The sequence below is a fragment of the Anomaloglossus baeobatrachus genome, chromosome 7 (genome assembly GCF_048569485.1).
Source record: "Anomaloglossus baeobatrachus isolate aAnoBae1 chromosome 7, aAnoBae1.hap1, whole genome shotgun sequence".
Taxonomy (NCBI): Eukaryota; Metazoa; Chordata; class Amphibia; order Anura; family Aromobatidae; genus Anomaloglossus; species Anomaloglossus baeobatrachus.
Genome location: NC_134359.1, coordinates 297,199,349 through 297,220,934, shown reverse-complemented (window position 1 = coordinate 297,220,934; position 21,586 = coordinate 297,199,349). Strand labels below are relative to the sequence as shown.

The following is a 21,586-nucleotide window of genomic DNA, read 5'->3' as shown; positions in this document are numbered from 1 at the left end:
CTGGTCTGTACTCACTGTAGCTTGGGAGCAGACTTCTGATTCCCAGGCTATAGTGTGACTGAACAGCTCTGCAGACTCAGCCATCTCAGTTCCACCATACTGTGCAGGGCTGATGGAGACTTCAGAGCTGGGAGAAAGCAAGTTTGATTGGGATGACAACTCAGAGGACTGGTGTTTTTTGGATGCGGTACTTGAGGTGGCTGAGAGGGCACTTGTTGGACCACTTGAGATCCATTCAAGCATTTTCATTTTTTGGCCATCATCTACCTTTGTTCCTGTTGTTCGTGTCCGTAAAAAGGGAGCACATCGGATTGTCCACGGTAAGTAGTAGACATCTTACTTTTGCTGGTAGATGGTCTCTCTTCAGCAGATGATAATGGAGCTTTGCCACCTTCCCCACGGACAAACCCTTTTTTTCCTTTTCCAGCACACCTCTTCCCCTTTCCACCAGCATCTGTCATTTTGCCACTCATTTTGATTGCGACAAGATTGTGCACTTAAAATGTGGTAGTAAAAATTGAGAGGTGGTGTAGATTGCAGCGGTGGTCTAGCTTTATTAACAGCAGAATAATAAAGAATAAATATCCCTGATAATGCAACTACTGCCCTTAAACTGGCAGCATAAATTGCTAGTATAATGGCTTAGTTATAATGAGTTGGAGTGTGCAATGCAGGCAGAGGTGCTGCAAATATCTGTGCACTAGTGGGACTATACAGAAGTCCAACAGCCACGTTTAGGATGACACTAGGTATACTCAGTGTTTGCTAGTATAATGGCTTAGTTATAATGAGTTTGAGTGTGCAATGCAGGCAGAGGTGCTGCAAATATCTGTGCACTACTGGGACTATACAGAAGGCCAATAGCCACGTTTAGGATGCCACTAGGTTCACTCAGTGTTTGCTAGTATAATGGCTTAGTTATAATGAGTTGGAGTGTGCAATGCAGGCAGAGGTGCTGCAAATATCTGTGCACTACTGGGACTATACAGAAGTCCAATAGCCACGTTTAGGATGCCACTAGGTTCACTCAGTGTTTGCTAGTATAATGGCTTAGTAACAATGAGTTGGAGTGTGCAGAGGACAGGAGGGTACAGTGGCAGGATTGTGGGTCTCTGGGTAGAGGAATGAAAGCCTGCCTTTCTATCCCTCCTAATGGGGAAATGCAGCGAGGAAATCCCTGACCTTAGCTACACAGACGCTGTCATCTTGTGTAGCTGTTAAACTCTGTTTTCAGGACCTGTCACCTATGGCTCTGACCCTGCCCGTACGAGCCCTTAAAAGGACTGATAGAAAGTGCTATCCCTAAGCTGTCCAGCGCTGTGTATGGAGCGTATACAGCAGTATCGGCGATAGGACTCAGGACGGAGCTGCGCCAGTGATGTCTGACACCAAGGACGCAGAAGAGATAATGGCGTCCGGACGGGCAGATACTCATTTTTATAATGCAGGGACATGTGACATGGACATCCTATCACACATGCCGTTGCTTCTCTGGCTAAAAGTCCGCTTAGCTGTGTGTGTGTCTGGGATTGGCTGACATAATGGCCCTCCCCACTACACGCGCGCGCTTAGGGAAGGAAGACAAGGGAAAAAAAAAAAAATGGCGATCGCCATTATCCATACAGCAGTGATCTGAATGCGCTGTTCCCGCACACTATACACTGAAATGTCATAATAGTGTGAGTCACAGAGTGACTTACACTATTACAGCGGAAAGCCAGCTAGAAATTAGCTGTTTTTTTGCTGCTAGAACCGTTCTCGAACGTTTCTAGAACTATCGAGCTTTTGCAAAAAAGCTCGAGTTCTAGTTCGATCTAGAACAGCCCCCAAAATCACTCGAGCCGCGAACTGGAGAACCACGAACCTAGAACCGCGCTCAACTCTAGTAATAAGGGGTTAATACCAGCTTTGTTTTACCAGCTGGTATAAAGCCCAAGATTCTTAATGTCAGGCCAAGTTTGACCCAGCTATTAAAAATCTCCAATAAAGGGTTAAAAAAAGACATAACACTACTTTATTAGAAATAAATACACAGACACACATAGGTGCTCCATCTTTATTACTCCCTCTCACCTCTCCACGATACTGGTCTTCTGTCTTCTTTCTTCTGTCTTCTTCAACCAATGCAGCTCTAGTATATCAGAAAACATGGGGGAGGAACTACTTTCTGGGCATGCTCAGTACAGACAACAGGATCCTGCCTATCAGAATGCGATGATCCGGCTCATTGAACTGCATTGCAGGTACCGCCGCAATATTACGGATCCAGTGACATGCAGTATTTTGTGCAAGGTCAAAAACGCTACAAGTAGCGGTTTTGAAAAAATACCACAAAACACAGAATCCAGTGTATGCCACTCGCAACCGTGTGACCGCATCTTGCCGCGATTCCATTGCAAATGCATTGAAATGACAACGCATTTGTAAAGGACACGGTTTTGCGGCAAAAAAATCCATTCTTGCCGCAGTTAAAAAAAAAACTGATGTGAAAGCAGCCTTAAAGGTGCAAAAGCAACAATGACTCCGGCATAAGAAGCTACCGTTATCTGTATAGGGATCTCCGGTCAATGTATGGTCAAGAAAACATTCTTCTCTGCACGTGTGGTTTGATTGCAAGCAAGGGGTACTATATCTACACTCACTGAATATTGTTCATGCCTTTTGTTATAGGCTGCATATTTAGCATAATTCTCCCCCCACTCAACACAATCCATTCCCATCATACTCCCCTCGGATACACAACATGCTGCCACCACTCATCAAACAACCATGGTGACGAATCCCCGAAATACACACTGCTGTCCTACAGTTAAAAGGGCACACTCTCCGAAAGGCTATGGATTCAATAGAGCATACAAGGACCAAAGATATTAAAGGTTTAAGCGTTAATAAAAAAAATAGAAAAATAAAGCCACACACAAATATAAAAAACAATTATAGAATAAAAAGGCAAAATAGTAGAAAAATAATGTTTCCGTCTACAGTTAATCTTCTGCTTCCTTGAAGGTAGGGAGGTTTATGGATCACACTCGGCTCGGCTGACCTCCAGCATGTGGAAACCTTTCTATTGTTTAAACCATCTAGACCTGGACTTTAGTTTAGATGACAGCCTTTCCTTTTAATAGGGAATGGGTTAATTATAATTTTAATAAGGAGATAAATATATTAAATTTAATAGGGAAATTAATATAGTAAATTCAATATTTCCATTTTGGCTACATAGGACCATCTGGACAACCTTTGAAGCTTGGGCTCACCAGGCCGATGTCTCCTGAGTAGTGATGGGCGGACTCGCAGATAACTGAGATCGGCGGACCTAATCGGTTATCGCACAGTCCTCCACCTGTGACCACAGGCAACCTGACCTCATGGCACTTCATTAAACTCAGTGAACCCACCCGAGGTGAGGTCACTGACTTTACTGAGGTCAGCTGAGGTCAGTTTACCTGCGGTCACAGGTGGAGGACCATGCGAACCTCCAGCTGTGACCACAGCTGGAGGTTCACATGGTCAGCGCTGTGATGTCACTTCTCTGGCTGAAGCTCACAGAGGGCAATCCAGGTTGTTGTAGCTGTTCTGTTTCAAAAGTCAGCTTATGGGATCACCAGTGAGGTCCTCTGAATTAGGCCTCTTCAGGCCTAATTAATATTGAGCGCTCGGAGAAAAGACCTGCATTCATGTGAGCATGATCAGTTTTCTGTTTATTTAGCTAAGGTACAGATTATTTATACCATTTACAAATCAATGTGATATTGCAAAAAAAAAGGCTTCTAGCTGGAAATTTACAAGTTGATCATATGACCTTTAAGTTTGAGAAAAACAAAAATGTAGAGTCATGCATATGAGATAAGAAGAACATTTAGAAGACAATAATAATCCTTGAGCTTGTTTCTCATTCCTAAGGCTCCATAATGGCTAGGAACCTACACCAGATATACTAATGGAACAATAAAATATTTAAAATCAAGAAATATAGAAACTATTAACCCTTCTATATCAAGGTCAATCCATCACAAATCAGGAAAAGCACCCTCTTTAGACCAAGAGATACTCCCTTTGGAGGATACTTCCTCCTGACCTGCAATAAGAGTTCCCGGATTTTTAGCAGACTATTCCTATAATATTCTTAATGTTATATTTTTCCTTACAGTCAGATCTGACTGTTATATGACCGGACATTCATGAAGTTATCATGTTACTTTTCCAAATGTTGTAAGATCTGGATAATGGGCTATTTCCAAAGATAAATACAACATGAGCCTTTTTACTACAAAGAAGAAAGTAAGATATACAATATGTCCCTAAAATATCCCTATACACACCTATATATACACAGTATATCACAACAGTGAGTACACCCCTCCCATTTTTGTAAATATTTTATTATATCTTTTCCTTGGACAACACTGAAGATCTTTCCTTTACCCTCTGAGCAACTTTGGGCATCCTCATACTTCTAGCATGGGTTTTGGTATATGCAGCTGTTGTACTAACATAAACTGAATTTTATGGGATTAACATTGCCTTAGTTCTGCACAACTTTTAGTCCACCTTTAACCCCTAATATTTACTTTTTATTGTGCCCTAACTTGAATTATATGTATTCCTTTTGTTCGATTGTAGTGTTATACTCATAGGACATTGTCCTTATCACTTGGAAATATTAAAATTTTATGTATTTTTCTAATAAAAAATCTTCGCATGCTATACTCCCTGTCCTCCTGTTTTTTGCTTATGTCACAGGACATGTTGGAATTCATGGTTCCCTGAATTAACTGTACGCCCACAGCCAGTAGCACTGATGCAGCCCCAAACCATGACACTCCCACCACCATGTCTGACTGTAGGCAGGGTACACTTGTCTTTCTGCTCCTCACCTGGAGCCACCACACACGCTTGACACCAGCTGAGCCAAATAAGTTTATCTTGGTCTCATCAGACCACAGGAGGGTTCCAGTAATCCATGTCCTTAGTCTTCTTGTCTTCGGCAAACTGTTTGCAGCTTTTTTGTGCATCAATTTTAGAAGAGGCTTCCTTCTGGGATGACAGCCATGCAGAGCAATGTGTTGAAGTTTGCCATGTATGGTCTGAGCACTGACAGGCGAACCCACCACCTCTGTAACCTCTGCAGTGTGTGGCATATAGTCTGAGCACTAACAGGCAAACCCTCCACCCATGTAACCTCTGCAGTGTGCGGTGTATGGTCTGAGCACTGACAGGCGGACCCCCCACCCCTGTAACCTCTGCAGTGTGCGGAGTATGGTCTGAGCACTGATAGGCGCACTCCCCACCCCTGTAACCTCTACAGTGTGCGGAGTATGGTCTGAGCACTGACAGGCGGACCCGCACCCATGTAACCTCTGCAGTGTACTGTGTATGGTATGAGCACTGACAAGTGGACCCCCACCCCTGTAATCTCTGCAGGGTGTGGCATATGGTCTCAGCACTGACAGGCAGACCTTCCCACCCATGTAACCTCTACAACACTCATGCGTCTATTCTGAAAAGACCAGTGGATAAGATGCTGAGCACGTGCACTCAGCTTCTGTGGTCGGCCATGGCAAAGCCTGTTCTGAGTGGATCCTGTTTTGTTATCCGCTGTATGGTCTTGGCCACCATTCTGCAGCTGAGGTTCAGGGTGGTGACTATCTTCTTATAGTATTCGCCATCTTTATGTAGAGCAACAATTCTTGTTTTTCAGATCCTCAGAGAATGTTCTGCCATGACGAGCCATGTTGACCGTCCAGTGACCAGTATGAGAGAGTATATGAGGGATAACACCAAATGTAACACACCTGATCCCGATTTACACCTGACACCTTGTAACACTAATGAGTCACATGACACCAGGGAGGGTAAATGGCCAATTGGGCACATTTTGGCCATTGTTACTTTAGAGGTGTACTCACTTTTGTTGCAGCAGTTTAGACATTAATGGCTGTGTGTTGAGTTATTTAGAGGGCACCAAATTTTCCCTGTTATACAAGCTGCACACTGACACTACATTGTATCACAGGGTCAGATCTGCAGTGCTGTCCCAGGTAAAGATATAATAAAATATTTACAAAAATGTGAGGGGTATAGTCAGTTTTGCAATATACTGTATATTGTCCCTTCAGATTCCATAATGAGAAGTAAATAAAAATATCTTAGATCTTCACTAGTTTGATAAACCAGGAGTGTTAACTATGGGATGTAATTTTTGGGATAATAATAATCTATTTCCATGAAAATTATTTTTATCTAATACAAAAATTCAAAAAGCTTTGGACTTTCTGACTCTTAAAGTCTCCTTTTGTTAGTTTCTAATTTAATCTGATTTTTTTTTTATTAAAGACAACAGTGCAGATTTGCAGAAAGGAAGCTGGAGTAAAGGGGGCTTTACACGGTAGCGATATCGCTAGCAATTGCTAGCGATATCGAGCGTGTAAGTACTCGCCCCCGTCGCACATGCGATATCGTGTGATCGCTGCTGCAGCGAACATTATCGCTACGGCAGCGTCACACGCACTTACCTGGTCGGCGTCGTCGCTGTGACTGCCGAACAATCCCTCCCTCAAGGGGCAGGGACGTTCGGCGTCACCGCGACGTCACTAAGCGGCCGGCCAATCAAAGCGGAGGGGCGGAGATGAGCGGGACGTAACATCCCGCCCACCTCCTTCCTTCCTCATTGCGGCCGGCGGCAGGTAAGGAGACGTTCCTCGCTCCTGCGGTGTCACACACAGCTATGTGTGCTGCCGCATGAGCGATGAACAACATGGATAAACAACCCTTACCAATTTTTGAGTTTGGGACGACCTCTCCACGGTGAACGGTTTTCACCATTTTTGAGGTCGCTTAAGGTCGCTGGTCAGTGTCACACGCTGCGATATCGTTAATGACGCCGGATGTGCGTCACTAACAACGTGACCCCGACGATAAAACATTAACGATATCGTAGCGTGTAAAGCCCCCTTTAGGGCAGTGCCATGTAGCAATTGTCCATTATGATAGGTGATATACACAGAGGCTCCGGAGCAGAATGTAGAAAGCTCTGCGTCATTTTCTATTATTACCAGGATGCATGAGGAATAATGTGAATCAAAACTAAAATATCTTAGTTAGGCTGGTTTTACACGTTTGTGAAACTTGGACTGTCCTTAGATTTTTAGAATATTTCTGGAACAATCCCAAGAACTGGACCCCAAAAGTGAATATTTTGGAGCAATTTCAGGTTATTTCTGGAGGTTGAGATGAAATATCCAGAATTTGTAGTTTGCTGTTAAATATGTTAATTGTGCATAATTAATAATGTAAGCTGCAAAACATTTTGCTATGACAACATTGTGTAAAATTGGATCACAATAAAGCTGTATAAATGTGGGAATGTCATGTTGGAACGTATCACAGGCTTGACTTTGCTGTTAGAGAAGCTGAGGCTAATTCTATGGCTCATTTTGCAGCAAAACCCAAACTGTCACAGCCACTAACAAGTCATATCATTCACTGATTCCATATCAGATAATCCTGACAGAACCTACAACATCTCCACTAAGGATCATCACAAGGATCCAGGATTCAAAGAACAAGTGACCTGGGAACATGAACCTATGGAGAAACAAGAATCCCTGGAGCCGTCTATCAGAGACTCAGGTGAGAGGAGAGATATATGGGGTTATATAAGAATCCTGGAGCCATCTATCAGAGACTCAGGTGAGAGGAGAGATATATGGGGTTATATAAGAATCCTGGAGCCTTCTATCAGAGACTCAGGTGAGAGGAGAGATATATGGGGTTATATAAGAATCCTGGAGCTGTCTATCAGAGACTCAGGTGAGAGGAGAGATATATGGGGGTTATATAAGAATCCTGGAGCCGTCTATCAGAGACTCAGGTGAGAGGAGAGATATATGGGGTTATATAAGAATCCTGGAGCCATCTATCAGAGACTCAGGTGAGAGGAGAGATATATGGGGTTATATAAGAATCCTGGAGCCGTCTATCAGAGACTCAGGTGAGAGGAGAGATATATGGGGGTTATATAAGAATCCTGGAGCCGTCTATCAGAGACTCAGGTGAGAGGAGAGATATATGGGGTTATATAAGAATCCTGGAGCCATCTATCAGAGACTCAGGTGAGAGGAGCGATATATGGGGTTATATAAGAATCCTGGAGCCATCTATCAGAGACTCAGGTGAGAGGAGAGATATATGGGATTATATAAGAATCCTGGAGCTGTCTATCAGAGACTCAGGTGAGAGGAGAGATATATGGGGTTATATAAGAATCCTGGAGCTGTCTATCAGAGACTCAGGTGAGAGGAGAGATATATGGGGTTATATAAGAATCCTGGAGCCATCTATCAGAGACTCAGGTGAGAGGAGAGATATATGGGGTTATATAAGAATCCTGGAGCCGTCTATCAGAGACTCAGGTGAGAGGAGAGATATATGGGGTTATATAAGAATCCTGGAGCCATCTATCAGAGACTCAGGTGAGAGGAGAGATATATGGGGTTATATAAGAATCCTGGAGCCGTCTATCAGAGACTCAGGTGAGAGGAGAGATATATGGGGTTATATAAGAATCCTGGAGCCATCTATCAGAGACTCAGGTGAGAGGAGAGACATATGGGGTTATATAGGAATCCTGGAGCCATCTATCAGAGACTCAGGTGAGAGGAGAGATATATGGGGTTATATAAGAATCCTGGAGCCGTCTATCAGAGACTCAGGTGAGAGGAGAGATATATGGGGTTATATAAGAATCCTGGAGCCGTCTATCAGAGACTCAGGTGAGAGGAGAGATATATGGGGTTATATAAGAATCCTGGAGCCATCTATCAGAGACTCAGGTGAGAGGAGAGATATATGGGGTTATATAAGAATCCTGCAGCCTTCTATCAGAGACTCAGGTGAGAGGAGAGATATATGGGGTTATATAAGAATCCTGGAGCTGTCTATCAGAGACTCAGGTGAGAGGAGAGATATATGGGGTTATATAAGAATCCTGGAGCTGTCTATCAGAGACTCAGGTGAGAGGAGAGATATATGGGGTTATATAAGAATCCTGGAGCCATCTATCAGAGACTCAGGTGAGAGGAGAGATATATGGGGTTATATAAGAATCCTGGAGCCGTCTATCAGAGACTCAGGTGAGAGGAGAGATATATGGGGTTATATAAGAATCCTGGAGCTGTCTATCAGAGACTCAGGTGAGAGGAGAGATATATGGGGTTATATAAGAATCCTGGAGCCGTCTATCAGAGACTCAGGTGAGAGGAGAGATATATGGGGTTATATAAGAATCCTGGAGCCGTCTATCAGAGACTCAGGTGAGAGGAGAGATATATGGGGGTTATATAAGAATCCTGGAGCCGTCTATCAGAGACTCAGGTGAGAGGAGAGATATATGGGGTTATATAAGAATCCTGGAGCCATCTATCAGAGACTCAGGTGAGAGGAGAGATATATGGGGTTATATAAGAATCCTGGAGCCGTCTATCAGAGACTCAGGTGAGAGGAGAGATATATGGGGGTTATATAAGAATCCTGGAGCCGTCTATCAGAGAGTCAGGTGAGAGGAGAGATATATGGGGTTATATAAGAATCCTGGAACCATCTATCAGAGACTCAGGTGAGAGGAGAGATATATGGGGTTATATAAGAATCCTGGAGCCATCTATCAGAGACTCAGGTGAGAGGAGCGATATATGGGGTTATATAAGAATCCTGGAGCCATCTATCAGAGACTCAGGTGAGAGGAGAGATATATGGGGTTATATAAGAATCCTGGAGCCATCTATCAGAGACTCAGGTGAGAGGAGAGATATATGGGGTTATATAAGAATCCTGGAGCCGTCTATCAGAGACTCAGGTGAGAGGAGAGATATATGGGGTTATATAAGAATCCTGGAGCCGTCTATCAGAGACTCAGGTGAGAGGAGAGATATATGGGGTTATATAAGAATCCTGGAGCCATCTATCAGAGACTCAGGTGAGAGGAGAGATATATGGGGTTATATAAGAATCCTGGAGCCGTCTATCAGAGACTCAGGTGAGAGGAGAGATATATGGGGTTATATAAGAATCCTGGAGCCATCTATCAGAGACTCAGGTGAGAGGAGAGATATATGGGGTTATATAAGAATCCTGGAGCCGTCTATCAGAGACTCAGGTGAGAGGAGAGATATATGGGGTTATATAAGAATCCTGGAGCCGTCTATCAGAGACTCAGGTGAGAGGAGAGATATATGGGGTTATATAAGAATCCTGGAGCCATCTATGAGAGACTCAGGTGAGAGGAGAGATATATGGGGTTATATAAGAATCCTGGAGCCGTCTATCATAGACTCAGGTGAGAGGAGAGATATATGGGGTTATATAAGAATCCTGGAGCATCTATCAGAGACTCAGGTGAGAGGAGAGATATATGGGGTTATATAAGAATCCTGGAGCTGTCTATCAGAGACTCAGGTGAGAGGAGAGATATATGGGGTTATATAAGAATCCTGGAGCCATCTATCAGAGACTCAGGTGAGAGGAGAGATATATGGGGTTATATAAGAATCCTGGAGCCGTCTATCAGAGACTCAGGTGAGAGGAGAGATATATGGGGTTATATAAGAATCCTGGAGCCATCTATCAGAGACTCAGGTGAGAGGAGAGATATATGGGGTTATATAAGAATCCTGCAGCCTTCTATCAGAGACTCAGGTGAGAGGAGAGATATATGGGGTTATATAAGAATCCTGGAGCCGTCTATCAGAGACTCAGGTGAGAGGAGAGATATATGGGATTATATAAGAATCCTGGAGCCGTCTATCAGAGACTCAGGTGAGAGGAGAGACATATGGGGTTATATAAGAATCCTGGAGCCGTCTATCAGAGACTCAGGTGAGAGGAGAGATATATGGGGTTATATAAGAATCCTGGAGCCGTCTATCAGAGACTCAGGTGAGAGGAGAGATATATGGGGTTATATAAGAATCCTGGAGCCGTCTATCAGAGACTCAGGTGAGAGGAGAGATATATGGGGTTATATAAGAATCCTGGAGCCGTCTATCAGAGACTCAGGTGAGAGGAGAGATATATGGGATTATATAAGAATCCTGGTGTCATCTATCAGAGACTCAGGTGAGAGGAGAGATATATGGGGTTATATAAGAATCCTGGAGCCGTCTATCAGAGACTCAGGTGAGAGGAGAGATATATGGGGTTATATAAGAATCCTGGAGCCATCTATCAGAGACTCAGGTGAGAGGAGAGATATATGGGGTTATATAAGAATCCTGGAACCATCTATCAGAGACTCAGGTGAGAGGAGAGATATATGGGGTTATATAAGAATCCTGGAGCTGTCTATCAGAGACTCAGGTGAGAGGAGAGATATATGGGGTTATATAAGAATCCTGGAACCATCTATCAGAGACTGAGGTGAGAGGAGAGATATATGGGGTTATATAAGAATCCTGGAGCCGTCTATCAGAGACTCAGGTGAGAGGAGAGATATATGGGGCTATATAAGAATCCTGGAACCATCTATCAGAGACTCAGGTGAGAGGAGAGATATATGAGGTTATATAAGAATCCTGGAGCTGTCTATCAGAGACTCAGGTGACAAGAGAGATATATGGGGTTATATAAGAATCCTGGAGCCGTCTATCAGAGACTCAGGTGAGAGGAGAGATATATGGGGCTATATAAGAATCCTGGAACCATCTATCAGAGACTCAGGTGAGAGGAGAGATATATGAGGTTATATAAGAATCCTGGAGCTGTCTATCAGAGACTCAGGTGAGAGGAGAGATATATGGGGTTATATAAGAATCCTGGAGCCGTCTATCAGAGACGCAGGTGAGAGGAGAGATATATGGGGTTATATAAGAATCCTGGAGCCGTCTATCAGAGACTCAGGTGAGAGGAGAGATATATGGGGTTATATAAGAATCCTGGAGCCGTCTATCAGACACTCAGGTGAGAGGAGAGATATATGGGGTTATATAAGAATCCTGGAACCATCTATCAGAGACTCAGGTGAGAGGAGAGATATATGGGGTTATATAAGAATCCTGGAGCTGTCTATCAGAGACTCAGGTGAGAGGAGAGATATATGGGGTTATATAAGAATCCTGCACCCATCTATCAGAGACTCAGGTGAGAGGAGAGATATATGGGGATATATAAGAATCCTGGAGCCATCTATCAGAGACTCAGGTGAGAGGAGAGATATATGGGGTTATATAAGAATCCTGGAACCATCTATCAGAGACTCAGGTGAGAGGAGAGATATATGGGGTTATATAAGAATCCTGGAGCTGTCTATCAGAGACTCAGGTGAGAGGAGAGATATATGGGGTTATATAAGAATCCTGCACCCATCTATCAGAGACTCAGGTGAGAGGAGAGATATATGGGGTTATATAAGAATCCTGGAACCATCTATCAGAGACTCAGGTGAGAGGAGAGATATATGGGGTTATATAAGAATCCTGGAGCCGTCTATCAGAGACTCAGGTGAGAGGAGAGATATATGGGGTTATATAAGAATCCTGGAGCCATCTATCAGAGACTCAGGTGAGAGGAGAGATATATGGGGTTATATAAGAATCCTGGAGCCATCTATCAGAGACTCAGGTGAGAGGAGAGATATATGGGGTTATATAAGAATCCTGGAGCCATCTATCAGAGACTCAGGTGAGAGGAGAGATATATGGGGTTATATAAGAATCCTGGAGCCGTCTATCAGAGACTCAGGTGAGAGGAGAGATATATGGGGTTATATAAGAATCCTGGAGCCATCTATCAGAGACTCATGTGAGAGGAGAGATATATGGAGTTATATAAGAATCCTGGAGCCATCTATCAGAGACTCAGGTGAGAGGAGAGATATATGGAGTTATATAAGAATCCTGGAGCCATCTATCAGAGACTCAGGTGAGAGGAGAGATATATGGGGTTATATAAGAATCCTGGAGCCATCTATCAGAGACTCAGGTGAGAGGAGAGATATATGGGGTTATATAAGAATCCTGGAGCCATATATCAGAGACTCAGGTGAGAGGAGAGATATATGGGGTTATATAAGAATCCTGGAGCCATCTATCAGAGACTCAGGTGAGAGGAGAGATATATGGGGTTATATAAGAATCCTGGAGCCATCTATCAGAGACTCAGGTGAGAGGAGAGATATATGGGGTTATATAAGAATCCTGGAGCCGTCTATCAGAGACTCAGGTGAGAGGAGAGATATATGGGGTTATATAAGAATCCTGGAGCCATCTATCAGAGACTCAGGTGAGAGGAGAGATATATGGAGTTATATAAGAATCCTGGAGCCATCTATCAGAGACTCAGGTGAGAGGAGAGATATATGGGGTTATATAAGAATCCTGGAGCCATCTATCAGAGACTCAGGTGAGAGGAGAGATATATGGGGTTATATAAGAATCCTGGAGCCGTCTATCAGAGACTCAGGTGAGAGGAGAGATATATGGGGTTATATAAGAATCCTGGAGCCATCTATCAGAGACTCAGGTGAGAGGAGAGATATATGGGGTTATATAAGAATCCTGGAGCCATCTATCAGAGACTCAGGTGAGAGGAGAGATATATGGGGTTATATAAGAATCCTGGAGCCGTCTAGCAGAGACTCAGGTGAGAGGAGAGATATATGGGGCTATATAAGAATCCTGGAGCCATCTATCAGAGACTCAGGTGAGAGGAGAGATATATGGGGTTATATAAGAATCCTGGAGCCGTCTATCAGAGACTCAGGTGAGAGGAGAGATATATGGGGTTATATAAGAATCCTGGAACCATCTATCAGAGACTCAGGTGAGAGGAGAGATATATGGGGTTATATAAGAATCCTGGAGCCGTCTATCAGAGACTCAGGTGAGAGGAGAGATATATGGGGTTATATAAGAATCCTGGAGCCATGTATCAGAGACTCAGGTGAGAGGAGAGATATATGGGGTTATATAAGAATCCTGGAGCCGTCTATCAGAGACTCAGGTGAGAGGAGAGATATATGGGGTTATATAAGAATCCTGGAGCCATCTATCAGAGACTCAGGTGAGAGGAGAGATATATGGGGTTATATAAGAATCCTGGAGCCGTCTATCAGAGACTCAGGTGAGAGGAGAGATATATGGGGTTATATAAGAATCCTGGAGCCATGTATCAGAGACTCAGGTGAGAGGAGAGATATATGGGGTTATATAAGAATCCTGGAGCCATCTATCAGAGACTCAGGTGAGAGGAGAGATATATGGGGTTATATAAGGGGTGCTTCACACACAGCGAGCTCGCTGCCGAGATCGCTGCTGAGTCACGCTTTTTGTGACGCAGCAGTGACCTCATTAGCGATCTCGCTGTGTGTGACAATGAGCAGCGATCTGGCCCCTGCTGCGAGATCGCTGCTCGTTACACACAGCCCTGGTTCGTTTTCTTCAAAGCCGCTCTCCTGCTGTGACACACAGATCGCTGTGTGTGACAGCGAGAGAGCGACAAATGAAGCGAGCAGGAGCCGGCATCTGACAGCTGAGGTAAGCTGTATCCAAGATAAACATCGGGTAACCAAGGTGGTTACCCGATATTTACCTTAGTTACGAGCCTCTGCAGCTCTCACGCTGCCTGTGCTGCCGGCTCCGGCTCTCTGCACATGTAGCTGCTGTACACATCGGGTTAATTAACCCGATGTGTACTGTAGCTATGGTAGGAGAGCAAGGAGCCAGCGCTCAGTGTGCGCGGCTCCCTGCTCCCTGCACACACAGCTGTGCGCTGGTAACTAATGTAAACATCGGGTAACCATACCCGATGTTTACCTTAGTTACCAGTCTCCGCAGCTTCCAGACGGCAGCTCCGTGCAAGCGCAGCGTCGCTTGCACGTCGCTGCTGGCTGGGGGCTGTTCACTGGTCGCTGGTGAGATCTGCCTGTTTGACAGCTCACCAGCGACCATGTAGCGATGCAGCAGCGATCCTGACCAGGTCAGATCGCTGGTCGGATCGCTGCTGCATCGCTAAGTGTGAAGGTACCCTAAGAATCCTGGAGCTGTCTATCAGAGACTCAGGTGAGAGGAGAGATATATGAGGTTATATTAGAATCCTGGAGCCATCTATCAGAGACTCAGGTGAGAGGAGAGATATATGAGGTTATATAAGAATCCTGGAGCCATCTATCAGAGACTCAGGTGAGAGGAGAGATATATGGGGTTATATAAGAATCCTGGAGCCATCTATCAGAGACTCAGGTGAGAGGAGAGATATATGGGGTTATATAAGAATCCTGGAGCCATCTATCAGAGACTCAGGTGAGAGGAGAGATATATGGGGTTATATAAGAATCCTGGAGCCATCTATCAGAGACTCAGGTGAGAGGAGAGATATATGGGGTTATATAAGAATCCTGGAGCCGTCTATCAGAGACTCAGGTGAGAGGAGAGATATATGGGGTTATATAAGAATCCTGGAGCCGTCTATCAGAGACTCAGGTGAGAGGAGAGATATATGGGGTTATATAAGAATCCTGGAGCCATCTATCAGAGACTCAGGTGAGAGGAGAGATATATGGGGTTATATAAGAATCCTGGAGCCGTCTATCAGAGACTCAGGTGAGAGGAGAGATATATGGGGTTATATAAGAATCCTGGAGCCATCTATCAGAGACTCAGGTGAGAGGATAGATATATGGGGTTATATAAGAATCCTGGAGCCGTGTATCAGAGGCTCAGGTGAGAGGAGAGATATATGGGGGTTATATAAGAATCCTGGAGCCGTCTATCAGAGACTCAGGTGAGAGGAGAGATATATGGTGTTATATAAGAATCCTGGAGCCGTCTATCGGAGACTCAGGTGAGGGGAGAGATATATGGGGTTATATAAGAATCCTGGAGCCGTCTATCAGAGACTCAGGTGAGAGGAGAGATATATGGGGTTATATAAGAATCCTGGAGCATCTATCAGAGACTCAGGTGAGAGGAGAGATATATGGGATTATATAAGAATCCTGGAGCCATCTATCAGAGACTCAGGTGAGAGGAGAGATATATGGGGTTATATAAGAATCCTGGAGCCGTCTATCGGAGACTCAGGTGAGAGGAGAGATATATGGGGTTATATAAGAATCCTGGAGCCGTCTATCAGAGACTCAGGTGAGAGGAGAGAGATATGGGGGTTATATAAGAATCCTGGAGCCGTCTATCAGAGACTCAGGTGAGAGGAGAGATATATGGGGTTATATAAGAATCCTGGAGTCATCTATCAGAGACTCAGGTGAGAGGAGAGATATATGGGGTTATATAAGAATCCTGGAGCATCTATCAGAGACTCAGGTGAGAGGAGAGATATATGGGGTTATATAAGAATCCTGGAGCCATCTATCAGAGACTCAGGTGAGAGGAGAGATATATGGGGGTTATATAAGAATACTGGAGCCGTCTATCAGAGACTCAGGTGAGAGGAGAGATATATGGGGTTATATAAGAATCCTGGAGCCATCTATCAGAGACTCAGGTGAGGGGAGAGATATATGGGGTTATATAAGAATCCTGGAGTCATCTATCAGAGACTCAGGTGAGAGGAGAGATATATGGGGTTATATAAGAATCCTGGAGACGTCTATCAGAGACTCAGGTGAGAGGAGAGATATATGGGGGTTATATAAGAATCCTGGAGCTGTCTATCAGAGACTCAGGTGAGAGGAGAGATATATGGGATTATATAAGAATTCTGGAGCCGTCTATCAGAGACTCAGGTGAGAGGAGAGATATATGGGGTTATATAAGAATCCTGGAGCCGTCTATCAGAGACTCAGGTGAGAGGAGAGATATATGGGGTTATATAAGAATCCTGGAGATGTCTATCAGAGACTCAGGTGAGAGGAGAGATATATGGGGTTATATAAGAATCCTGGAGCTGTCTATCAGAGACTCAGGTGAGAGGAGAGATATATGGGATTATATAAGAATCCTGGAGCCGTCTATCAGAGACTCAGGTGAGAGGAGAGATATATGGGGTTATATAAGAATCCTGGAGCCGTCTATCAGAGACTCAGGTAAGAGTAGAGATATATGGGGTTATATAAGAATCCTGGAGCCGTCTATCAGAGACTCAGGTGAGAGGAGAGATATATGGGGTTATATAAGAATCCTGGAGCCATCTATCAGAGACTCAGGTGAGAGGAGAGATATATGGGGTTATATAAGAATCCTGGAGCCGTCTATCAGAGACTCAGGTGAGAGGAGAGATATATGGGGTTATATAAGAATCCTGGAGCCGTCTATCAGAGACTCAGGTGAGAGGAGAGATATATGGGTTTATATAAGAATCCTGGAGCAGTCTATCAGAGACTCAGGTTAGCTATTAACACCTCACTTTTTCGTAACATTAGACGAGGTTTGCACTTATGTAATATAATAATAAATAATAATAAATTAAACAACTATTTGAGAATTACTAAAAATAGAGGTATATTTAAGTCTGTCACCAGCAGCATACAGCCTCGTGTCAGGATTGTATAACACCTGTAGGTCTTGGGTTATGGCGATCGTGTCTGGATCTGCAGTTTTTCGGCTCCGGTCACCATTTATGTCCAGCCACCGCCACAGATGAAAACAGTTGCTCGTGCCGGTGCCCAGAGTCGGACTGATCTGATATTGATGAATTATTGTAGAATCAGGTCATCAATATCCTAAACCTGGAAACCCTTTTATACAGTGTTGGGGTACATTCTCGTAGGGAGAACTGGCAGGACGATGGACACAACATGAGATTTTACAACAGTATTAATTGTAAAAATAAAAATATAAAAACTACACCATTGTTAAAAAGTGGCTAAATTGACTAGCTTTCATGTACAGTGCAAAATGTTCATAAGGGGCCACATGGAGACTTTCTGCAAAACAATTCTCCAGATTTTCTTGAGCTGCAGTCAGAAGAAATACCTTTCGCTGCTCCGTGCACTGCAATATACGACAGCCATCACCTGAAATGGGAACATTACATTACAAGTCTCCATGTAACCGCACCTATGTGCTATGCAATAAATGTATTTTGCAATATACATTCCTCTTAGATTCATCTCTCTGTGGTAACACACTTCCCACCATATCCCATACACGGCACAATTATTTGTTAAGAGAAACAAAATTTTCACATTACAATTTCACTTTACAAAATTGGACGATGCACATATTCTGGTCGGTCATGTGACCCTATATCCAGTGCTGAGCAGCAGTGGAAAGTGATTACCTGCAGCGGTCACACAAGCCAAGAGGGATCTCCTGATAAGCCGCAGTGGTGCGGAGGGGGAAGTAACACACAAGGAATGCTAGAGGTTTATAGTAATTTATTAGTTTGTTTTTTCTTGATCCTGGACAACCCCTTTCTGGCTGTGATACATGTGATACAGCACGGAACTAACCTGAGATTATAATGAAGAAATATCCCATATTTACATTCAGTTTATATAACTTTCACAATTATTACACAATCTGATCATGTATAATTGTATTCCCAGGTAAACCCCAGATGTTGGCTCCTATACACATCACTATGGCAGATAAATCTCATGTTCAGTTCTCTCTGAATCTACAGAAGTTTTTCCATGAAGATATGAAAATCTCCTGGAGCTGGAAAGATGCGGGTGGTGGAGATGTATTATCATCTGTGGAGACAATCAGTACAAGGGACGATAATGTCACATATGAGGTGTCCAGTGTCGTTCTGATATCTCATTATTTCTTTAGAGATCCAGAGATAAAATTCATTGTAGAATGGAAACACGAGACTCCGGAGACAAGAACAGTGACCATCAGAGGTAAAGAGGATTTATGTCTGTCTATAAAAAAAATTAGAACAGCACCACTATTGCAGACACTGGGTGCCAGGCCTCACCACAGTCATCCAAAAAGTTGTAATATCTACATCCAAAAAAGGTATAGTCAGCACTCCAACTTTTTAAATGGGAAATATGGACTTTATTGAGCCCAATGGCAACGTTTTAGTTCCTGAGAACTTTTATCAGGCCTGGTAAAGGTTCTCAGGAACTGAAATGTTGCCACTGGGCTCAATGAAGTCCATATTTCCTAATTATAAAGCTGGAGTGCTGACTGCCTTTATTTTGGATGAATCTATCTATCTATCTATCTACCTATCCCCCTATCTATCTATCTATCTATCCCTCTATCTATCCCTCTATCCATCTATCTATCCCTCTATCTATCCCTCTATCTATCCCTCTATCCCTCTATCTATCCCTCTATCTATCTATCTATCTATCTATCTATCTATCCCTCTATCTATCTATCTATCTATCTATCCCTCTATCTATCTATCTATCTATCTATCTATCTATCTATCTATCCCTCTATCTATCTATCCCTCTATCTATCTATCCATCCATCTATCCCTCTATCTATCCATCTATCTATCCCTCTATCTATCTATCTATCTATCTATCTATCTATCTATCTATCCCTCTATCTATCTATCTATCCCTCTATCTATCTATATATCCCTCTATCTATCTATCCATCTATCTATCCCTCTATCTATCTATCTATCAATCTATCTATCTATCTATCTATCTATCTATCTTTCTATCTATCCCTCTATCTATCTATCTATCTATCTATCTGTCCATCTATCTATCTATCTATCTATCTATCTATCTATCCCTCTATCTATCTATCTATCTATCTATCTATCCCTCTATCTATCCCTCTATCTATCTATCTATCTATCTATATATCTATCTATCTATCTATCTATCTATCCCTCTATCTATCCCTCTATCTATCCCTCTATCTATCCCTCTATCTATCTATCTATCTATCTATCTATCCCTCTATCTATCTATCCCTCTATCTATCTATCTATCCCTCTATCTATCTATCCCTCTATCTATCTATCTATCTATCCCTCTATCTATCTATCTATCCCTCTATCTATCTATCTATCTATCTATCTATCTATCCCTCTATCTATCTATCTATCTATCTATCCCTCTATCTATCTATCTATCTATCTATCCCTCTATCTATCTATCTATCCCTCTATCTATCTATCTATCTATCTATCTATCTATCTATCCCTCTATCTATCTATCTATCTATCTATCTATCCCTCTATCTATCCCTCTATCTATCTATCTATCTATCCCTCTATCTATCTATCTATCCCTCTATCTATCTATCTATCCCTCTATCTATCTATCTATCTATCCCTCTATCTATCTATCTATCCCTCTATCTATCTATCTATCTATCAAATCAAATCAAATCAAATCAAATCAAATAAGCTTTATTGGCAGGACCAAATACAAATTAGTTTTGCCAAAGCAAGTGTACATTAGGGGCTGGGGCTGTGGGGATGGTGGGTGGGGACTGTAGGAAGGATGGATGGGGCTCATCCAGGGTGGGGACTGTGGGGGCACTTCTAGGGTGGGGGCTATGGAAGTCCATGGCTTATGATGGGGCATATCCACGGTGGGACTGTGGTAACGGTGGATGGGACATATCCAGGGTGGGGATTGGGGGGGCCACATCTGGGATGGGGGGCTATGGAAGTCCATGACTTATCATAGTTCTCTTTCTCGAAGTCTATGGCATTCGCTCACATACTGCGCTGCTATCTCCACTGCGCTCTCTTCTTCCCCCAGCAGGATATATATTTTCTCTTCCTCCTTCATGGAGCTGAAATCCGGGAAGAGATGGGAGAGTCTCCTGAAGTGAGTGTCCCTCACTGCTGAGTACTTGGTGCAGTGTAGCAGGAGGTGGGTTTCATCCTCCAGGGCCTCCAGGTCACAGTGTTGGCACAGTCTGTCCTCCCTGGGCTTGTAGCTCTGCTTGTGACGTCCGGATTCGATGGCTAGACTGTGGGCACTGAGTCTATATCGGCTCAGGGTCCTGCGGTCTCTGGGGTCCGGGATTTTCTATCTATCTATCCCTCTATCTATCTATCTATCCCTCTATCTATCTATCCCTCTATCTATCTATCTATCCCTCTATCTATCTATCTATCTATCTATCTATCCCTCTATCTATCTATCTATCTATCTATCTATCTATCCCTCTATCTATCTATCTATCTATCTATCTATCCCTCTATCTATCTATCTATCTATCTATCCCTCCATCTATCTATCTATCTATCTATCCCTCTATCTATCCCTCTATCTATCTATCCCTCTATCTATCTATCTATCTATCCCTCTATCTATCTATCCCTCTATCTATCTATCTATCTATCCCTCTATCCCTCTATCTATCTATCTATTTATCTATCCCTCTATCTATCTATCCCTCTATCTATCTATCTATCTATCTATCCCTCTATCTATCTATCCCTCTATCTATCTATCCCTCTATCTATCTATCCATCTATCTATCCCTTTATCTGTCTATCTATCCCTCTATCTATCTATCCATCTATTTATCCCTCTATCTATCCATCTATCTATCCCTCTATCTATCCATCTATCTATCCCTCTATCTATCTATCCCTCTATCTATCTATCCATCTATTTATCCCTCTATCTATCCATCTATCTATCCTTCTATCTATCTATCTCTCTATCTATCTATCTATCCCTCTATCTATCCAT

At 43.1% G+C, this 21,586-nt stretch overlaps 1 protein-coding gene across 1 annotated transcript in view; it reads left to right on the top strand.

Annotated features, from left to right (window-relative positions):
• Positions 1 to 21,586, top strand: part of LOC142246481 (uncharacterized) — a 44,297-nt gene that overhangs the window by 19,025 nt on the left and 3,686 nt on the right. The window contains exons 5-6 of the mRNA XM_075319543.1: positions 7,501 to 7,632; positions 18,500 to 18,799. Coding sequence (XP_075175658.1) covers positions 7,501 to 7,632; positions 18,500 to 18,799 — 432 coding nt within the window. The remainder of the gene's footprint in view (positions 1 to 7,500; positions 7,633 to 18,499; positions 18,800 to 21,586) is intronic.